Genomic DNA, 23,448 nt, shown 5'->3' with positions numbered 1-23,448 from the left:
GTAGGATTATATAGTTTTGTGTTTTATAATTGCTTTGGCTTCTTGACACTTCATCTTGGTGCAGTGTTAGGCTAGCCAGCAAATGTAAACCAGATTGTCCAGGAGCTAGGTAACTGAGTGACAACCACAGATCTCTTCCACGTAATGCGGCCCAGGTCTTTGACAGTACTGGTAAGATCCAGCTGGACATGTCTACATGCTCCTCCCTACCGCCCAATACACAGAGGTTCACCATATTTTCATGCTTCTCCAAGACACTTTTGTAGGAAGTTTTCCTTTCATGCAACCATTGCTCAAATTAATCTCACCTTTCACATTTTTATTATTACTGGAAACCATCTAAAATTTGGAAGACCCCACAGCTCTACAATAAGGAGAACATTCAATAAATTCTTAGAGTCCCTTATAATAGCACCTTTCAGATGGTTGAAGAAACAAAGAAGGAAATCTCTATTTTTGACTTAATATAAAATCGGATCAAAAAAAAAAATTAGTGAGGTGCACTGACAAGAACCTGGGGGCTATTTATATATCATCCCAGATCTCACAAGCAAGCCAGGCTAGATTAGGAACACAGCACTAACAAGCTACTCTAGTAAGGAAGAAAAGAGGTGGGAACTAGATAAACTGAACTGGCTGTCAAGGGTACTGTCTGACGGGCTCTTCTTCAGAAAGAAAATGTATCCATGACAAGAGAGCCACAAAGTTGGACTAAATAGACTGGCTCTGGACAAAGACCTGCCCAAGAAGAGTAAGAGAAGGAAAAAGCTGTAAGAGAAAGAAGTCCTCATGGCTGTGCTTCATGTAGAAAGAATGAGGTAAACAGAGGTCTGGCCCACAGAAAATAATTAACACTCACAGACGGACAAAAAATGAGTCTAACTACTTAAATATACTTTTGTTTTCTATCATTTCAGAAAAGTGGGCTGCTGAAACTTAAAAAAGGAAGTAAAACATATGCTTAAGAAGAAAATGAAGTCTAAGATGGATGAACAGATTATCTAAGAAATAAAGCCTTTAAATTATTTAGCAGACACAAATAAATTATAAATGAGAGCTCAAAAGTTTACTTTCAATCTTAAGAAAGCATCTAATATTTTAACATAAATCTTATTGAGTTTAATGAAATTATCAGAATATTAATATAAGAAAAATGTTCTAATAAGAATGGAAATTTAATAGGAGAGTAATAAAGATATTTAGCCCTACTTGATATAAAACATTCTGTGAAATGATGAAATTTAAAATATGTGGTGATTATATAAGACAAGAGAGAGAGACACAGAGAAAGAGGGAGAGAGAGAGAGATCGATCAATGGGAAGGCAGAATTGCTAATCCAGAAATCTATTCTTTGTATGAATTTAAAACACAATAAAGGTGTAAAAGATTGATACAGAAGAGAAGCATCATTTAAAAATAATTAACAAGTAGCAACATTTAGCAACTTAGAATCTTATATCTTATACCAAACTAATTACTTGTTGAATAAAAAGTAAAGAGATATAAAACTATAGAAAAACTAGAAGGAAATAGACTGATGTTTAGCCAGCTCCTGGAAGGAAAATGACATAGAAAGCAGAAATTCACAAATCTGCACAGGGATGGAAGAAATCGAGTGAGAATGCATCATGAGACTGATCATTCAGCAGGCACTGCTGGCTGACCTGCTCAACAGCCATATAATAGTGTTTTTCACTCAGCATAACTACAATGGGTTTATTTATAATAATTACATATTCTAGGACACAGAAAGCTAATTACATTCAGTGCTTTCAGGTATATGGAACATAATTACCCACATTTAAAGAAACATTTCTATGTAGTTAGATACCAGGCAAGCATGTGACAAGGCCAGTGTTCCATCAGAAAAATAGAGAAAATTAACATTCATTCCTTCTCAAAAAGAAATTCTTCTTTGTGTTTTTACCCTTTTACATAAACCAGAATCAGGTAGCAGCACTGTATGAGTGTTGGCTGTTAAGGCTAAAACAATCCTCAAGAAGCAGGTTCTGATCCGTTCACGAGCCCAGAGGGTTACAGTTAACATGTGAGGGATCCTTTGGTCCCAGGAAACTGACCTCTGTGGCTACTGCAGAAAATCTGCTCTAGAAAGTAATGCTCTTTCCAGGAGGAAGCTACTAGTTACCACAGCTAAAATATACAATGATTATTCTTTTTACTACATTAAAAAATTTTGTCACTTCAGAAAATGTTGTTTAAATTTGTATAAAGATTTGTAGGTATACATTTTGCAGAAATAATTGTTTATGTGTCAGAGATTTCAATTTTGTTTTCAACAATAAAGCATGGATAACAAATATGTTGTGTAAAAAAGATCTTCTACAGCAGCAGCATTTAAACCCTGGGATTTTAACAGAACAGGAGAAAGGTTAAAAAGAACAGAAGTGGAGCAACAAAGATACATTATTTTAATATATGATCTATAATAATAATCGATTAATTTCCAATGGTTGTAATAACAAAATTTGCCAAATAAAATATAAATTCATTTAGAAATAGTTGTAAAAGTAGACTCTTTGTACTGAGAAGCTAGCCAAGAACACTCCCCTCAAAATACGCCCTGCTTCAAATATTACTGTCTGTACCCCAAATCTTTCCTTCTCTTTTGCATGTGGCTACTCCTTGCATAGATAACTATGGTTAATAGGCTTCCTGGGGTACACCAACCTGCAACTGCTGTCTTCTCTGTTCTCTACCCTTGCAGGCAAGGTACTTCTATCATGAAACACGTCAGTGTACACTGCCACCCCTCAATCACTTATCTGTTTACACATGACATTACAGACTGCAGGAGGATAGAGACCACAACTTTGCTGAGCATATGTTAGTAGTTAATTAATGCTCACAGTAGAATAAAGTCATGACTTTAAAACTCATGTTGGTGGCAGTGGTGCCAGAAACTCAAAGCTGTAATCCTAGCTACTTTGGAAGCTGAGATCTGGAGGACTGCAATTCAAAGCTAAGCATGCAAATAGTTCACAAAGATCCCATCTCAACCAATAGCTGGGCACAATGGCATGCACTCATCATCTCAGACTATGTGGGAGGATCAAGAAGATGGTGGTTCCAGACCAGCTCAGGCAAAGAAATTCATGGGACTCTGTATCAACAGAAAAAAGCTGGGTGTGGTGATGCATGCTTGTCATCCCAGTAGGGAGGAAGCTTAAAATGATAGAATTGTGGTCCAGGACAGCCTGGGCAAAAAATGAGACCTATTTGCAAAATAACCAGAGGAAAAAAGGCTGCAGGTGTAGCTCAAGTGGTAGAGTACCTAGTAAGCATCAAACCCAGAGTTCAAATCCCAGTATCCTACTCCCCTCGCAAAAACAAAAAGTTAGTTACTTTTTATACTTCATTAAATCCTAATAATATGTAAATATAGTATTTCAAGTTCAAAAGCAAAGCTCATTAGAGTCACACCTTTGTTCACTTTTTGAAAGGTTTCTACCAATGCTTTCCAAAGATACGGTTGCTAGTATCTTTTGACCTTAAAGTCAGCAACATGTTGGGAATGAGGAAAACCATGGGTCATAGCAAGTAGGTGATATGGGATTAGGAACTTCATCTCTTTGAACCTCAGTGTTCCTTTGTGGAAAAGCTTCTTAATGATAGTTGCCTGGTTAAGACTATGAGGAGGACACAAAGTGATTATCATAGTCCTGGCATACTGGTGAAACTATCATAAAACATGCATAGAAAAATGAACGTACACTTGGAAGTCAAAAAGACTTAAGCTTGAATCCCAATGTTATTAATTACTATTAATAATAACTGTTACTGTGATGATCATCAATACTAATGGTGTGGAATACTGCTTTAAGTCTATTACCAACTCAAGACACTTAAAAAATAAGGGTCTTAAAAACTACGGTTATTTGTTCTATTCCTCCATAAAGAATATGTTTCCACAGCAGAGGAAACTGCTTTCCTTTCCACTGTTCTGGTTAACACTAATTAAATGGAACTAGTTCCATAGGGCTGTTTCTGGTTCCTTCTCTAAAAATGAATCAATTAACAGTTGGGAACTGCATTGAGGAAAGAAGGGTCACCATATCCCGATGTGACTGAATGACAAATGCCACAGCTGGAAAGAGATTAGAGAGCATCTCAGGTCAAGAAAGAATGTAAATGGTTGCCCCATGTGTCCAACATAGAGGAAAAAGAAAATTAAGTAAAAATGTCATGGACTCAAATTCTAGCTAATGAGTGCAAGCTCTGCAGGCCCCCTGAATAGTGGGAAAGAAAGGTCAAGTCTGTTTCTTAGAAAGCTCTATGGTTTACAGGAGACTTTATACCTTTAAAAGGATAATGACCTAATTTACATGAGGAACACCAGCATACAAATTACTCTTTAGACTTTTTAAAAAGGCTACTAGACAAAGACTAGGTACCGTATTACACAGAAATGTTCTGTTAGACAGCAGGGTTTCTCTGGACAAATAGTATTACCATTGTCAAATACATTTATTTTATTTGCACACAGAGATGCCAGGCTGAGGTTCTGTATGCTTTGCTTCAAGTTTCTTAAAGTTTCCCTTTACTTTTCATAACAAACAGATGTTTATATTTGATTCATGAGCACAAAATCCTTAAAAGCTATGAAATCTAGGAGAAGCAAGTGTTTAACAATTGCTGAATCCAGTTCCATACCTGCTGCCCAGGCACCTGCTGAGTGCGGGAATTTTTCTGGCTGTGGCTCAGGATCCCAGGGAAAGGAACGTGGTCCTGAGGGACTCCATGTAATTTTTATGAAGAACCAGGCTGACAGATTGAGTTGGTTAATTCTGGTTTGTTAGAATAAGTTTTATTAATCATAAATCCGAGCTTACACTTTCTAGCAAGGTTTACTGGAATATATTTACTTAAAGTAAAGTTCACTCCTTTGTGTGCACAGACTTGGAAAGTACATACAACTGTGTAATCAAGTCCACAAATGAGACATACAACAACTCTATCACTACCACCCCCTATTTTCCTATGCCCCTTTGCAGAGAATCCCTTCCCGCTCCCTCCCAATTACAACCATTGATTTATTTTATGTCCCCTTTCCAATATATCACACAAATGCAGCCATGCAGTGCTGCTTAATTCAACAGAATGCATTTCAAAACTATCCACATTGTTGTGTGCATCTGCAGTTCAATCCTTCAATTGCTGAGCTGTATTTCATTCTCTTGATATGCCAGTTTCTTTGCTGGTTCACCAGTTCACTGCTATCTACAGCAGCATCTTATCCATTCACCAGGGCATTAGAGTGGAGGAGCTGGGAGCTGAGGTGAGGGAGAAGGGGGACAAGAGACCAGACTGGCAGGATCTGGTGAAGAGGAGGTGGAAAGGTATATTCTAAAGATTATTTACAACATTAGAACTTTATTGTTGAAAATAATTTCTCTTTTTTTGTAAAATAAAAAATAGAAAAAAGTTTCACTTTTTTTTTTCCCTGGTGGGGATTGAACCTAGGACCTTAAGCATGTTAGGCAGTCCACCAGTCCCTCTGCTACTGAGCTTCATCCCCATCCCTTTTATTATATATTTTTAAAATTAGGATAAATTCATTATACAGGTGGGATTCATAGTGACATTTCCGATTAGGCTTATATTATATATTTGTTAGATCACCCCCATCATTCCCCTTTAACTTCATCCCCACCATACTTAAAGCAATTCCAAGAGGTTTCGTTGTTCTATTTTGTATAAGTATATGAAGTCCATCAACCATATATTCTCACATTAATTAATCTCCTTCATTCATCCTCCCCTCTCCCATTGGTATCTGCCCCCAACACTCTTCCTATTTTATAGTCCTGTCTTTCATTATTAATATAATATAAGGGATTTTTCAATGTATCCTTGTTTTCCATAGTGCTTTCAGTAATTTGCATTTCCACCAACAGGGATAAGGGTTGCTGTTTGTCAAATCCTCACCAACATTTGTTGTTGATTTTGCCATTGAATAAGGCCATTTTAACTGGGGTGAGATGAAATTTAAATGTAGTTTTGATTTGCATCTCTTTTATAACCAAAGAAGTTGAACACTTCTTCATGTATTTACTGGCCATTTGTACCTCTTCCTTTGAGTATTCTCTGTTTACATCATATGCCCATTTCCTCATTGGGGTATTGATTATTTGGGGGCTGAGTTTTTTGAGTTCCTTGTAGATTCTGAGTATTAGTCCCTTATTGGATGAGTAGCTAGCAAAGATTTTCTCCCATACTGACGGTTGTCTCTTGAGTTTAGTGGCTATTTCTTTTGTTGTGCAGAAGCTCTTTAGTTTGTATCAGTTCCATTTGTTCATTCTTTCTCTTAGACGCTGAGCCTTTTGAGTTCTACTTAAGAAGTTGTTCACCATACCTTTATGTTCCAGCATATTTTCTGGAGTTGTTTCAAAGTTTCAGGGCTTCTGTTAAGGTTTCTGATTCATTTCGAGTTGATTTTGGGATCTTGTTTCTGGGTTCTACATGTGGATATCCAATTTTTCCAGCAACATTTGTTGAAAAAGTTTGTCTTTTCTCCATAGTGTGTTTTGGGCTCCCTTGTTGAAGACCTTTGGCTGTAGATGTACAGGCTTATGTCTGCCTCTTCTATTCTAATCTTTGATCGCCCTGTCTGTTTTTGTGCCAATACCATATTGCTTTTATTGTTATGGTTCTGTAGTGTAGTTTGAAGTTGTGTATTGTGATACCTCCAGCCCTGGACATTCTGCTCAGAACTGCTTTGGCTATTCATGGTCTTTTGTGTTTTCACATGTATTTAAGGATGGATTTTTCTATTTCTGTGAAGAATGTCATTGGAATTTTGATACAGACTGCACTGAACACGTAAATTACTTGTGGTAGTATGGCCATTTTCACAATGTTGATTCTACCAATCCACAAGCATGGGAGATATTTTCATCTTCTGATGTCTTCATGGTACTTCATTATTATTGAAGCTATAGTAAATGGGATTACTTCCCTAATTTCTTTCTCAGTCTATTCACTGTTGCTATATAGGAAGGCTTTTGATTTCTGTACGTTAATTTTATACCCTATTTGCTGAAAGAGATTTCTAATAGTTTTTTGGAAGAGTTTTAATGGTTTTTTAGGTAGAGGATCATGTCATTTGCAAACAGGGGTAGTTTACCTTCTTCTTCCCCTAGTTGAATCCCTTTTATTTCTTGCTCTTGTCTTATTGCTCTGGCCAGGAATTCCAAAACTATATTGAACAGGAATGGGAAAAGTGGGCATTCCTGTCTCATTCCTGACATTAGTGGGAATGGTTTCAGTTGTTCTCCATTTAGTATAATGTTGACTATAGGTTTGTCATATATAGCCTTTGTTATGTTGAGGAACAGTCCCTCTATTCCTAATATCTTCAGAGATTTTCTCCTGAAAGGGTTTTGAATTTTGTCAAAGCTTCTTTCTGCATCTACTGAGAGGACCATGTGGTTTTTGTTCTTGCTTCTCTTTATATGCCGCATTACATTTATAGATTTACACATGTTGAACCATCGTTGCATCTCTGGAAGGCAAACAACTTGGTCATACTATATGAGCTGTTGATGAGTTGTTGATTTGTTTGCCAGCATTTACGTGAGCATTTTTGTGCCTATATTCATTAAAGTAATTGGTCTATAATTCTCTTTTTTGGTTGCATTTTTATTGGGTTTGGAATGAGTGTAATGCTGGATTCACAAAATTGAGTTTGGTAGTACTCCTTCCCTTTCTATTTCCTGGAAAAGTTTGAAGAGTATTGGTGTTAATTCTTCTTTAAAAATTTGGCAGAATGCATAAGGTGCTGGGTTCTTCTTTGTAGAGAGGCTCTGTTTGTACTACTTCAATTTAATTGCTTTGGATAGGTATATTTAGGTGGTTAATATCTTCTTGGTTCAATTTTGGTTGGTTATATGCATCTAGATGTTTATCCATTTTGTCTACATCATCCAGCTTACTTGAGTATGTTTTCAAAGTACTCTTTATGATCCTCTGGATTTCATTAATTTTTGTGGTTATGTCCTCTTTTTCATTCTGAATTTATTAATATGGGTCTTTTCTCACCTTATTTTGTCATGTTGGCTAATGGTTTATCAATCTTGCTAATCTTTTCAAAGAACTAACTTTTTGTTTCATTTATCCTTTGAATAGTTTTTTTTGTCTCAATCAAATTGATCTAGGCCCAGATCTTTACTATTTCTCTCTGTGCTTTGGTGGTATGTTTGACTTGTTCTTGATTTCTAGAAGCTTAAGGTACATCATTAGATAGCTTATTTGAGAAGTCTCTGTTTTGCTAAAGTAGGCACTTATAGCTGTAATCTTTCCCTCTAGCAAAGCATTTTCTTTGTCCCACAGATTGTGGCAGGTTGTATTTTCATTTTCATTAGGTTCCTGGAACTTTTTATTTCTTTGGTTCCATTGGTCATTTAGTAGTGTGTTGTTTCAGCCTCCATATGTTTGAATATTTTCTGTAGTTTCTTTTGTTGTTGAGGCCTAGTTTTATTCCATTGTGATATGATATGATACAGGGGTTATTTCAATTTTCTTGCACATGTTGAGACTTGCTTTGTGTCCTACAATATGATCTATTTTGGAGAAAGTTCCATGAGCTGCAGAAAATAATATATTGGGTAGAATAGTGTATAGATGTCAATTATGCTATTTGTTTTCATGTGTGCAGAAGCTCTGAAGTTTCTTTGTTGATCATTTACCTGGATGACCTATCTACTGGTGACAGTAGGGTATTTAGGTCCCCCACTATCACTTTGTTATGGTCTATCTGTGCTCTTAGTTCTATTAGAGTTTTTTTTCTTTTTAAATATAGATGTGTGCCCCTATGTTTGGTGCATATATGTTAAGAATTGATATTTCCTCTTGATGAATTGTTCTTTTAATTTATATGACATGACCCTCATTGTCTCTTCTGACTGACTTTAGTCTGAAGTTTACTTTGTCAGATATGAGTATGGCTACTCTTGCCTGTTTATGGAGTCCATTTGCTTGGAAAACTTTTTCCTACCCTTTGACTCTAAGCCAGTGGTTTTTTTGTTTACTTGTTGGTTTTTTTGTTTTTGGTTTTTTTTAGTCAGGTGAGTCTCTTGTAGGGCAACTTATGTTTGGTCTTGTTTTATAACCCAGTTTGCTATTCTTTGTCTTTTGATTGGGGCATTGAGACCACTTACATTCAGTGTTAATATTAAGAGGTGTTTCCAGTCATTTTTATTCCTGTTGTTTACTTTTTACATATTCCTTGCTTACTGGTCTGCTTGGTCAAAAGGCTTTATTGTTTCTTGCATGTTCCTGTATCATTCTAGTTTCTTCTTTGTATAAGAGTCCTTTCAGTATTTTCTGCAGTGCTAGCTTTGTAGTTGTGAATTCCTTTAGTTTCTCCTTATTGTGGGAGGTTTTAATTTCTCCTTTAATTAGGAAGGATAGTTTTGCTGGGTAGACTAGTCTAGGTTGACAGTTGTTTTCTTTCAGGGCCTGAAATATGTCTTTCCATGACCTTCTTGCATTTATAGTTTCTGTTGAGAAATCTGCTGTTATAGGTTTGCCTTTATATGTGACTTGTCTTTTGTCTTTTGCAGCTTTCAGTAATTTTTCTTTGCTTTGTATATTGAGTATTTTGATTATGATGTGTCTGGGGGTGTTTCTTTTTTGGTCCTGATAATTTGGTGTTCTGTAAGCTTCCTGCATCTAGGTGACTCTCTCTTTCTCAAGGTTAGGGAGGTTTTCAGCTATTATTCTATGGAATAGGTTGTCTATGCCTTTAGTCTGTATCTGTTCTCCTTTTTCTACCATGATTCATAGGTTTGGTCTTTTCATGATCTCCTAGATGTCCTGCATGTTCCATTCATATTTTCTTAGCATTTTTTCATGATCTTTTACTGTTTGATCTAATTCATCTACTTTTTCTTCTTTTCCTGATATTCTAGTTTCAACTTGCTTCATATTGTTTGCCAAGCTTTCAATACAGATTTCTATTTGGCTATTGAGCTGTTTATTTCAGACTGATTATTTTTCAGGATTTCCATATCTTTATTGATTTCCTCTTTTATATCCTTCATAGACTTCTTAATTTCACTATCTGTTTGTTTGAATTTTCTTTGACCTTGTTTAGCTCTTTATTCACATCCTCTTTGTGCTGGGGGTACACTGTGACATTTACAAAACTGCTTACAATATATCATTTTATTTGTGGTATAAAGTATGTGGTAACAAAGTTAAGATCACAGAAGAGTATATGTTCTGAAAACCATGTCTGTACAACCAGCCCCTCAGATTCATGTTCCTGCCAACAAACAGGCAATCATTTTTCACATATGTATTATTTGTAAATTCCTAAATAATTGAATTTCTTTCATTCTTTTGCAAAAGGTGGTCTCTTTTTTGCAGACAGTATTTAATCTCATAAATTTTCAATGAATTTAATGTAAAATGTTATTTTTCTAGGAGAGTTGGCTTCTAGGACTATTTGCTTACATGCTATAGGATCTCTCTGTAGGTTATTTTTTTCACCTTTGAAATGTGTATGATTATTAATTCTATGAGTAGTTTTCATAAACAATTAAATGAAATACAGTTATAGTGTTTGGCTATCTTTTGTAGTAACACACTATGTATGGTAAAATACAATACACATGTTTTTGCGTATGCATATGTAAATTTATAATAAATGTTTTTGCACCATTCGCAAAATTTAACTTTAACTATATCATAGAGTTAAACATAAAATGAAAACTATAAAATGTCAGGAAAGAAGTCTAGGAGAAAATATTTTATTCCCTTGGTTAAATCAAAGATTTCTTAAATACAAAAGCAAAAGTGAAACTCATTTTTAAAAACTGATAAACCAATAAAATTGAAAATGTCTGGATTTGAAACACTTGCTTAAGGAAATAAAGAGAAAAGTCATATTCTGGGAGGAAATATTTGTAAAGCACATTTCTAATAAAGGAATTGCATCTAGAATATAGGAAAAAGAAAAGGATGCAAACTACCAAATTAAAAATGTGCTAAAAATTTGAAAATATAGTTGATCAAAGAAGCCACCATGATGGCAAATAAACACAGGAAAGCTCATTCAGTGCATTCACACTGCAAGTCAGTAGATTTGTAAAGTAGCTTGGGAATCATAATAGGCATCAATGATATCCTTTAAATCTTAAAATCATTATGTGTTAAATGCTTATAAATCAAGGTGTTTGGGGACACAACTCATAAATTTTACTCAGGACATCTGTATTAATTTTAAGATCTTATATCACACTTCATATTTAAAACTGAAATTGCAATCTTTGGTCCTATTTACAGGAATATTTTTGAAAGTCAAGGCAACATTACCAAAACATTTTTAGAAAACACCACAAGTAATTGTATATTATGATTTTCAATCTACAAGAAGTTATGTGGGGATAGTCTTTAATTCAGTTTATGCAATGATAATTATTTTTTATCAAAGTGCTCTGCATGTGTGTGGTGGTAAGTGGATCATTATTACAAACTTTCTTCATTTATTTCATACATATTTTGTTCTCATATAGTATCTCTATGATTGTATCTGATTTTAGTATTTATTTTAATTCCACTTCCTTCCCCTTTCTAAATCACAAATTACAATGCCATTATTATCACAGGAAAAAGTAGCTATTTTAGCACGATATAAATTCTGAAAGTTATGTAGTAATTTCAGGATTACAAAGGATAAAAGTATAAAAATGATGTTTTGAAAGAAGACACACATAAATTTTTATCTAAAACTGATGGCTTGTTTAAGTAATTCTTACATAGTAGCTATGTTTCATAGTGTGAAACACCAGTATGGAAGGAAGTGATAAAACAGTTTTCACATTTCAGATGCTCTCCTTAGCAGATCCTTAGCCTAGAGGAATATATCCCATATAATAAAATTGCCTTGTGCTTAGGACATTCAAGACAGTATAATGGGCTAAAATGGCCAGTTCGGGGGCAAGAGTGCCTGAGTTGAAAACCCAGCTTACTACTCACTGGTAATCTAAGCCTGGCCGTGTTTGTTACTTCTATGGGTCCTACATATAGGTCAGATGTTACCACATCTGCAACATCGAGGTGACTAATACAATAATAATTCCTCTGGGTTGCTGAATAGTACATATGTATAAAACACTTAGACCACAGACACATATCATGACTGTGTCATAATACATGTCTGCCAAAACATGTAGGCAATCTTTACATTTCTTATACTTACTGATCTATTGTTAACACACCATAGTGTTTGCCTATGCCAGTTCTAGCTTATTCTGTCCATATTCATTGGGTAGTTCATTTGTTATATGAAAATACTGCAAGCCTGGAACAGTAGGACTTTATTTTTGGTTTTCTTAAATAAAGGATAATTTTTAGAACTGTGTATCTAAAGTGAAAGCTTTTCTCAGTTAACTCTAATCAACATAGCAGATGTTCAGTGAGACAAACTATATCCAAGTACTAGATTCTAATTTCTTACTTTTGATGTTTATTTGTCCTTTTCAATTTTGTTTTATTTTTATTCTTCAGAATAGAGACATTGCCTGGAATTTCATGTACTCAGTAGATATTCATTGGATGAATGCATTACCTCTATCTTTCTTTAACATTTATTCATTTGTTAAGTATTTACTGTTGCTGTGATAAAGAAAAATTATTTAATACTTAGTATATATGCCAGGTAAAGTGCTAATCAACATGCTTATTATTACTTGATATGATATTCTACTTATTCAACTTCTTTAATTGCCTTAATATAAATAATTTTCTTGTATTTATCTCAGAATGTGATTATATCTGCATGTTTATTTCAAAGAAACCAAAAATTATATTGGTCTGAACAAGATGAAATGTGCTGCCCTCTCACACAAGGAGACAGGCAACTCCATGCTGTTAATATCTACTCCATGAACCCAGGCTCCTTTCAGGTGATTACTCTTATAACACCTCAGTTTTGTTTTTATTGCAGGTCCAAAATGGCCATCAACTCCAGGCAGCAGGATAGGAAAAAATAGGAGTTATATCAGTAAGGAAGGAGGAAAGAATAAATATTGAAAGACAACTACTCTCTTTCACAGTGAATTTTTGTTATACTTTTCTGTACCTTGAATTTCCATATGGAAAATTCATGAGTTCAGTTTTGGATGTGCTAAGTACAAGATACAACTGGAAAAAAAAAAAAAACAACAAGCTCGTCAATGAGAACAGATGAGGAGTAAGCAGATGAAAACACAGTGAAGTATAGATCTGGAGTAGGTTATGAGCTGGCGAGTTAATGTGACAATCTTCAGCCTAACAATAGCAAGTCTGGTGAGTCATGAGATCCTCCAGGGTTTAATTTACAACATGGCAGCCACTAGTCACATGCTGTTCTTCCAATTCAAATTCATTAAACTGCAATAAAATACAAATTCATGTCTTCAGTCATACTCCTTATACTTCATGTTTTCAATAGCTACAGTTGATAGTTGCTACCATATTGGAGAGTACAGAACATTTCCATGAATGGATGTCACGGCTCTTAAGAGATAGGGGGAAAGAAGTGGACCTTGTAGGTGGTACATGAGCAAGATAGTGACTATGATTTTTCTACACTTATGTACTAAGCTTGAGTTTCATTTTTATTACTAGGCTTTATTATTATTCTCATACTTAAAAAATCTAACATTTATTAGTCAGGTTGTGCTAAATACAGTATAATATTTATTTACTTAATCCTCAAAACTCTCAGAATAAATGCTATTATAATCCCATTTTATAGATGATGAAATTAAGGCTTTGAATATGGACAAATTATAAAGTAAGAACACAGAGGTACTGGAGAATAATTTAGGTTAATCTGAATCCAGACCTACACAGGGATTTTCCAAATAATTACAATAAGTGTTACTTTGCTTGTTCTTTTCCAAATTTCTACTTCATTTCTTTTTGTGGTGTTATTGCATTTGCTAAGAACTCACTGAATAATGTTGAATCCAGATAGCTCTTTTCTTCCTAACCTTTATTGGTTTGAGCCTCAGATATAGTTAAGTGTGATGCAATTGAATTGAGTTAGCTATTCCTTATTATTTTAAAAGAGGGTATTTTTAAATCTCTAACTTTCCAATAATTATTATGTAAAAACTTGATAACGTCAAACCATCATATTCCAGGAAAACATACTTGGCTGTTTTGTATTATTCTTTTACAAACATGTAGATTCTACTTTTTCCAAACACTTTATTTAGGAGTTTTATATCCAAGAAGCAAAAATGAAATGTCATTAATTTCATGATCTGATAAGGCCTCTACATCTCAGTAAAAGGTTTATCACTGCCTAGTGAACAGTAAGAGTGCAAAGCAGTCATTACTGGATATGATGTATATTTTTCTTTTCTTTCTTATAATTCTACTTCCATATTTTGGCATTACAATTCTATTAGATTTGTATAATTTATTAGATGAGATTTACTGATTTAATGTACTTTGAAACACATTAAATGTGTTTTATGGAAATTTCATCTAAAACTGCTGACCCATGTTCCTTTATTTAGATGAGGCATTAGGAAGTTGGTACATCTTAACCAAATTTCAGTTTCTATCAAAAAGTGTGTGCGTGTGTGTGTGTGTGTGTGTGTGTGAGAGAGAGAGAGAGAGAGAGAGAGAGAGAGAAAAGAAGACATTTCAATAAATTCTTACATTCCAAATGATGTGAGTGATCATCTCATTACAATAGAGTTTAATACTTAAGGTAATTTAATTGTATGTCTGATGAAAAGAAAGAATTTTCATATAAATATGCATATTTAAATTAATAAACTCTTAATATTTGAGTCACAACATAATTAGCCTACATTTAAAATGATACTCCTTATCTTAAATCAGAAAATATTATTTGAAATAGGTAAGCATTAAAATAAGTTTTAAAAATATACAACAATTTACATATTAACTTTCATCTTTAGGTAAGTTAGGTAACTCACAGATTGTGTCTGGCCTGCGACATTTTTTGGCTCACTCTACATTTACAGTAACATTCTCTGGATTATTTCAACACTCAGCATGATTAAATCAAACAAATACAGCATCCTCCAACATATTTAAAAGAAAGTAGCAGAAGATTCATGGTCATCTGGCTAGCACTTCCCATTCAAGCTGAGGACAAATGATAAATAACTATCAAAATAAATATACAGAGACTCTAATATAGAATGTAACAGAAATATGTAGTGGGAAGAACAGTTGATAGTTCATGTGGAATCAGCTGATGGCTATCTTTGGTATTTCAAATTGAGTATCCAATTTGGTATTTCAAATTATTTGGTATTTCAACTCTTGGGGATATACCCAAAAGACTGTTACTCCAGAGGCACCTGCACATCCATGTTTATTGCGGCACTATTCACAATAGCCAAGTTATGGAAACAGCCAAGATGCCCCAGCACTGACGAATGGATTAAGAAAATGTGGTATCTATACACAATGGAATTTTATGCAGCCATGAAGAAGAACGAAATGTTATCATTCGCTGGTAAATGGATGGAATTGGAGAACATCATTCTGAGTGAGGTTAGCCTGGCTCAAAAGACCAAAAATCGTATGTTCTCCCTCATATGTGGACATTAGATCAAGGGCAAACACAACAAGGGGATTGGACTATGAGCACATGATAAAAGCGAGAGCACACAAGGGAGGGGTGAGGATAGGTAAGACACCTAAAAAACTAGCTAGCATTTGTTGCCCTTAATGCAGAGAAACTAAAGCAGATACCTTAAAGCAACTGAGGCCAATAGGAAAAGGAGACCAAGAACTAGAGAAAAGTTTAGATTAAAAACAATTAACCTAGAAGGTAACACCCACGCACAGGAAATCAATGTGAGTCAATGCCCTGTATAGCTATCCTTATCTCAACCAGCAAAACCCCTTGTTCCTTCCTATTATTGCTTATACTCTCTCTACAACAAAATTAGAGATAAGGGCAAAATAGTTTCTGCTGGGTATTGAGGGGGGGGAGCGGGAGGGGGTGGAGTGGGTGGTAAGGGAGGGGGTGGGGTCAGGGGGGAGAAATAAACCAAGCCTTGTATGCACATATGAATAATAAAAGAAAAATGAAAAAAAAAAAAAAAAAAGAGGCTAGACACACTCAAAAAAAAAAAATTATTTGGTATTTCAAATAAAGTAAGACTTAGTTGGGATTTAAAAAATTACTGTAACTTATTTTTGTTAAGAGTATCACATAACACAAAAGAGCACAAGCATGTATATAGTTTAAAGAAGAATAATACAATGAAACTTCTTTGTGCAATTAATGTATGCTAATAAAAAATTTTAAACAAGAACAAACTCCCATTATACTTCATCTAACTGAAGAAAAAGGTCACTCCATTATCTTTGAAGCTGCCTTGTGATCCCCTTCCTGGTTGGGTGACACTTGATAGAAATGGCTCAATGTTTTGGTGAGATTGGTGGAGTATTTAGGAGCATATACAGACAGACACAGAAAGGCCAGAGGAATTTCAGGACTAAGAATCCTGGGCTCCCTAAGGTAAGAAAATAGCAATGGGATATGAGAAAGGAAAAACCCATGAAACAATGTTATGAAAATACAAGGCAAATATGACTCCATTTGTTACTATTTATTTATGTTGCTTTAGTTTGGCTTATTTTTTATATGGAAGAAACAAAATATTGGTATCACTAATAGAAATAGGAAAGCAAGAAACATTTAAGAGAAACTTCATGTTTTACAAGCACAGTTGAAGAAATAATACATTCAACTATGAAAACTGTATCAGTAGAAGGAAATGTACAATGAATCCAAGATGGACTGAGGTTCAACAAATGATAGCAAAAAAAAAAAAAGACCATTGATGGATATGAGATGTAAGAAGTAGAGCAAAGAGTTAAGATTTGAGGCTTGCAGGTCAAGAAAAAACTAGATAAAAGGAACTGTTTGTGAGATGTGGAAACAGTGAATAGAACCAGGAGTACACAGTGCCACAGATGAAAAAAAAGGAACACCTTTGAAGATGGCTGAATTGTGTGGCCAGAGAAGTTATCTCCATAATTTTTAACATCAGGTCAGTTACTGACATTCGTCAAAGGTAGTGAAGGGGCAGAGTCCAGTCTGCTGAACTTGAGAAAGACAATGAAGTGGTAGGGGTAGAATGGTGCACACACTTCTTCCTTTATTTGGCATGTCAAAGGACTGTCATATATTTAAACTTCTTTTATGTAGCACAGTAATGCTTTTGAGTCATCAATACATGAATAAAATGTCGTTATATTGTAGCCATATATGCCATCACTGTGAGGCAGCCATAACTAGCTTTCTAGTACCTTTGATAAACCCAGGATAGTGCTGAGACATCTGCCACCTCTCTCTCCTTTATGCCCTAGGAAGGAGAAACAAAAGTAAATACATATTTCCTATTCATTTTGCTAAAGTAGTTGGTATTCCTAAGCCTCTCTATACTTCCTTACTATAAACTGCCTATACCCGGAGCAGATATTCTTGAGCTTGGCCATACATTAGAATCACCTGACACATTTAACCAGGGTAAGGTGTTTGGACCTACCCTCTAGAGAATTTGCTGCAATTGTTCTGAGTTGCAGAATGTACACAGATTAAAAAAAAAAGTGCTCTTCACTGATAAGGTTAAGAGTCATGGCTTAACATTAACCTCATTGATTTTTACAAGTCTCCAAAAGCTAAAGAAGTGAAAATGCCTATACCTGGAGTGAAGTTCTTCAATGTCCACTATATCGTTTTTTACCTGATCAGTGTTGAGTTAAAAAAAAAAATCTGCCTTTCATGGGCAAAGCTGTGAACTGCTCATGTAAGAACAAGCAAAGATGAGGACAAGACACAGATCATGCAAGCTGGTCTCTCTACCTTTTTCAGTTACTGAGACAATCAAAGGAGAGAATAGAAGCCATAACTGTTTCCTCTCTCTCTGAATTACAACATAAACTTGCAAGAAGTTCTTTGCTTTGGGTCATCATGAAATATTATAAGATACCAAAGAGTCTGTTCTCAAAGTTATGGTCATGTTCTATTAAAAATACCAGATATGGATAGCTGACAGTCCATTCTAGACCCTAGTGAAACTCATCCTAAACAGCAAAAAGCAAAATTATACCCAGCTGAGTCTTTCTGTGGGATGAGCATCACTGAATTCTCGCCCAGTTGCCTTAGTTGGTGTCTACTCTCTGCCTATTTTTTATGACCAATTCTTGAGGTTTGAATTCAGCTTGTTCACTCAAACTGAAAAGGTAGGCACCCAGTTGTGCCCTAATGGTCTCTAAGGGAAACCAAGGCAAACATTTCCCGTCAATTTCAGCACGTTGGTCTATAGCTCAGGGGAAACTTCATCACAAATAATTTATCAGATTCCAAAAAGCCCTGTAGGCTACAGCCCTACGAATGGGTAGACCATTCAGAGAAACAAAGTTTGCTGAGGGTAAAAGCGTGGTCTCTTTGCTAGTCTTTCTTCCTGTCAGGCTAAGAGATGATGACGTTGAGGACAGCCTTGCATGTAGTCTCTGATCAGTTGTAGCAGCCCACAGCCTAAGCAACTGCCCTATCTCCTCATACCTAGTATACAGACTGACCTTGACATGCTTGCAGTTATCTTGACATAAGTACCATGCTTGCCCCTAGTTGATTCGTACTGCGTAGTTTCCCAAAAAGTGATAAACAGACCAAGCAATGAGAATGGTATGTGGAGCTTTACAACCAGACTCTGGTACCATTAATGTGCTAGACCCTTTGATATCAGCTTAATATAAACCAGGAAGGAACATTCTGGCTTGGATGAAATCATTTTTGTCCTAACCAGTATATATGCCCCTCTTTCCAACCTAAATGGCATGGATCCATTGGAACTTGTTGTTTTCCAAGACCATGTTTCTGTCAATAAGTTCCCCAATAAATTGCACACTGTAACGTCCTAAATCTGTCTGCAGCTTTTTCTCAGAGTTATGGCACCTCAAGCCCAGTTCTCGTATACTGGGACCAGGACACTCCAGAACATCTGGCATGGGGACATCCACTGCAGTATAGCAAAGGCAGTGTGGCAATGAAACAAATATGAGAATTCTATGTCATGGCCAACATCACAGGCTCAGAGGCCAAAGTTCTAGGCATATGCTTTCATCCTTCATCACTCACCTGCTAGGTGAAATTAAGTAAGTTAATTGACTTGTCTGTGCTTTATTTTCTTCATCTTACAAAGGAGTTAATAACAATAATAATGATGATGATGATGATAATAGGACCTAACTGGGTTTGAGGACTAAATGAGCTCTTAGACACAGTGCCTTGGCAAACAGCAAACAAGAGTAAGTATAAGCTCTTTTTTGCTACAGTTATTTGCTATTTTTTCTTCTTCCTTCCTTTCTTCCATTCTCCTTCTCTCTTCATCCACCTCTCTTAGCTTCCTCACTCCTTCCCTCCTTATTTTTCTCTTTTTTTGTATGTGTATGTACAACCAGACAGCATCATGTAAAGTTTGTCAAAGTCCAAATCTCATGAAAAACTGCCTAAGACCACTCACTGGGACTTTTGTGAAAAATTAAACTCTTGCTATTCAAAATATGGTCTATGAAACTGCAGCATAATTTGGGCACTTGTTAGAAATGCAGAAAGTCAGACATCTACTCCATCTTTCCAGACTTACTGAATCAGAATTCACATTGTAACATGATAGTCGGGAAATTTGAAACACATGTAATAGATTTGGGATTTCTGAATAAATGGAGATCATGATATATGGTGAACACATTTTGGATGTGAGATGGACATGGGTTTTGGGGGGCCAGAGAGAAAACAACTATGCCCCTTGCCAATGACATCTAAAATGAAATCCCCTGAACTTGTGATTATGTATAACAAAAAGGAATTAAGGCAGCAGATGGAATTAAAGTTGCTAACAAGTGGATCTTTGACATAGAAGCTATTTAGGATTATCCTGGTTAGCACAATGCTTTAACAATAGTCCTAAAATGTGGAAGAGTGAAGTAAAAGGGTCAAAATCAGAATGATACAAAATGAGAGCAATTCAACTAGCCATTGCTGGTTCTGGAGATGGAAGGGGGCTAATGAACCAAGGCAGGCAGCCTCTAGAAACAGAAAAGACAAGAGGATATTCTACCCTAGATCCTCCAAATAAAGTATTCTTATTTGTCTGCTTCCTTACAAATTTTCTGACTTCTAAACATGGGGAGGCTAATGTGTTGAAAAAAATCCTCAATATCAATTTAGCTACCACCCTCAAATTTCCCACAGTAAAATTTAGTTTTCTTATGTTATTCTTAAGTTGACTTCATGACCCTTTATGTCTTCTCATGAAAATGAGAATATGTAATGAGTTAAAAAGATCAAGAAAGGAAAGATGAGAAACTAGATTTATAGAAAATTTATTTTGCTTCTGAGTAATCACAAATTATTATAATTTTATGTGTCCATAACAGACATGACTAATATTGTCACACTGGGTGAAGGAGAAAGTGACTGGGCTGTCTGTGTCACTTTATAAAGAATGTCCACATGGGATCAACTCTACTTTCTCCATGTAAATGAATGGGCATTTGAGGGATTATTACGGCAAGAATTATTCTCCATTGCATTCTGAAGAATATGAAATCAAGCACAGATATATATTATGCTGAAATTCTTAGAAGTGTACTTATATATGTTAAGTAATTATACACTTAATTATGTTTAAATAAAATAAAATACTCACTAAGAAATGCTTCCCTTTTATCAGAGTTATATTGTCATGTATAAAAAAAATAACCAAACCTGCCCTCATGGGTCATAGTTTTGTTTCTGTACTTTTGATTCAGATTGGCAATTTGTATTGCAGAATTCACATACTTAATGGTGAAATGCTTTTAAAAGGATTAATGCAAGCCAACAGTGTGCTGAGAAAATGAGCAGTTAAGCTTTCAAAATTGCTGAGTATAGATGGTAATTCTCAATTACACCACCAATGACATTTTCCAAAGCAAAAGAACTGCACTGAGTCTAAAGATAATGAACAAAGGAAGTAAAAACTAGCAAAATAGCCATGGGTGATTAATATCCACTGAATCATATAGTACAATTAAGAATTTAGGCATGCAATTTAACTATGGCTCTCTATTATACTGGGTTATCTAGAAATGTAAATGTCATATCTAGAAATATCAAATGGTTTGATGATTATTACATACTTACATATTTATCATCAGTTAACATGAGGATACTGAACTATGAACGTTGGTAGAAGATAATATACAAATTAGGAGAATTTCTTTTAATATCTACCTCAAAGGCTTTTTGCCTAAGCCTGCCTTTGACTGAAATGATAAATTAGGATCAAAGTCTATTAAAATACTTTTATTCCCAGTGTAACTTTCAAATATTCTGAAAACTAGCTTATATCTTTATGTAATTAATATAGACTAATCCTTCTGAAACACCCCTAAATATCCCTCTACTGCGTTACTAAATGGCTTTGTTTCTGACTGAATTATTAATTCAAGAAACATTTTTTGAGCAGCAATTACATGACAGAAACACTCTTGAAAAGCAGGTAAGGAAGAAGGATCAGGGATGCTAAGAGAAGTAAGTTGTAATTCAGGTGCTCATGAAGCCTATGATCAAATAGAAGATATAAAAGGTTGACAAACACAATTATAGGTAGAATATGACAATAGCTGTAAGCGTGGAAGGAGATTTTAATGTAAAAGCTGAATCTTGAAGGGTAAATGTGAAACTTACAAGGCACAGCTGTAAGGAGACAGCCATTCTAGACAGAAAGAAATGCCTAGAATCAAAAAGGAAAGGGCAACACCACTGACGAATGGATTAAGAAAATGTGGTATCTATACACAATGTAATTCTATGCAGCCATGAAGAAGAACGAAATGTTATCATTCGCTGGTAAATGGATGGAATTGGAGAACATCATTCTGAGTGAGGTTAGCCTGGCCTAAAAGACCAAAAATCGTATGTTCTCCCTCATATGCGGACATTAGATCAAAGGCAAACACAACAAGGGGATTGGACTTTGAGCACATGATAAAAGCGAGAGCACACAAGGGAGGGGTGAGGATAGGTAAGACACCTAAAAAATTAGCTAGCATTTGTTGCCCTCAACGCAGAGAAACTAAAGCAGATACCTTAAAAGCAACTGAGGCCAATAGGAAAAGGGGAACAGGTACTAGAGAAAAGGTTAGTTCAAGAAGAATTAACCTAGAAGGTAACACCCACACACAGGAAATTAATGTGAGTCAATGCCCTGTATAGCTATCCTTATCTCAACCAGCAAAAACCCTTGTTCCTTCCTATTATTGCTTATACTCTCTCTACAACAAAATTAGAAATAAGGGCAAAATAGTTTCTGCTGGGTATTGGGGGGGGAGAGGGAGGGGGCGGAGTGGGTGGTAAGGGAGGGGGTGGGGACAGGGGGGAGAAATGAACCAAGCTTTGTATGCACATATGAATAATAAAAGAAAAAAAAAAGGAAAGGGCAACTCTAGGAGTGGAAGTTGTTTGGTTTAGCTGGATCATCAAAAACCCAAAAGTTAGGTGAAAAGTGTGCTCCTGCAAGCCAGGGAGGGCAAGCCAGGGCTTTAAAGAGGCTTGAATGCCAGCTTAGGGAAACTGAATTCAGCAGACTGAGAACAGGGAGACATTGCAGGCTTCTAAGCAGACATGGTACCAGATCATGGAAGGTGCTTGAAGAGTGACACTCAGAACAGACTACAAATAGGATGCACTGCAGAAGAATGAGGTCACTAGGGAGAAATAGTTGTGGGATTTCCATATGAGACACTAGAAACAGAAGAAAGAAAATAAATGCACACTGTAGACTTGACAACCCACTGTGATGAGAATTTAGAAAAGCAGTTGACAGTGACAGCGATTCCCTACAACTGACTGGAAATCACCTAGTATCGTTAATGATGACAGATCACCAGTAGGAGATGTGAATTAAGTAGGAGGAGCAATGGGTTCTGTTCTAGGTATGTTGATTTCCAATGGAATATGCATGAGGAAATGTCTAGCAAATTGTTAAAAATGTGCCAAAGGAGAGAAGTTACAGGAAGCACTGAAATTAGAGAAGTCATTGGAGAGGTGGTTCTTAAGTCATGAGTGTGAAAATGTCGCAAATGAAGACACTGAAGAGGCCAAGTAGAGTCCTGCAAAATAGAAAAGACATAGACAAGGGCCAGAGTTGAGGAAGTCAAGGAAAAACAAGGAAGTAGCAAGCCATGAACAGAAGAGTTTTAAAAAGCACGATCAAGTCTGAAAAGATGTCTATTGACTAGAATATGAACCAAGAAATAAGAGTAAGTAATGTTTACTATGCACGCTGCATGCATCAGGCACTGTTTAAACACTTACTACATGTATGATTTCATTTAATCCTGACCCCCAAAGCACGGAGAAGAACATCCTAATGCTTTCGTCATCA

The 23,448-nt window shown here is 35.6% G+C and overlaps 1 protein-coding gene across 8 annotated transcripts in view; it reads right to left on the bottom strand.

The window, feature by feature from the left end:
* The window catches only part of Prkd1 (protein kinase D1), a 317,831-nt gene that overhangs the window by 86,468 nt on the left and 207,915 nt on the right, over window positions 1-23,448 (bottom strand). Inside the window, exon 1 of one of the 8 annotated variants that reach the window (XM_074068232.1) lies at window positions 17,321-17,945. The exons of the other annotated variants lie outside the window; for them this stretch is intronic. Coding sequence (XP_073924333.1) covers window positions 17,321-17,351 — 31 coding nt within the window. The 5' untranslated portion in view covers window positions 17,352-17,945. Of the gene's footprint in view, window positions 1-17,320; window positions 17,946-23,448 lie in introns of those variants that run through there. 8 annotated transcript variants of the gene reach the window in all.

Source organism: Castor canadensis, chromosome 3 (assembly GCF_047511655.1).
Source record: "Castor canadensis chromosome 3, mCasCan1.hap1v2, whole genome shotgun sequence".
Taxonomy (NCBI): Eukaryota; Metazoa; Chordata; class Mammalia; order Rodentia; family Castoridae; genus Castor; species Castor canadensis.
Note: the sequence above shows the minus strand (reverse complement) of the source record. Positions and strands in the feature narration are given on the sequence as shown.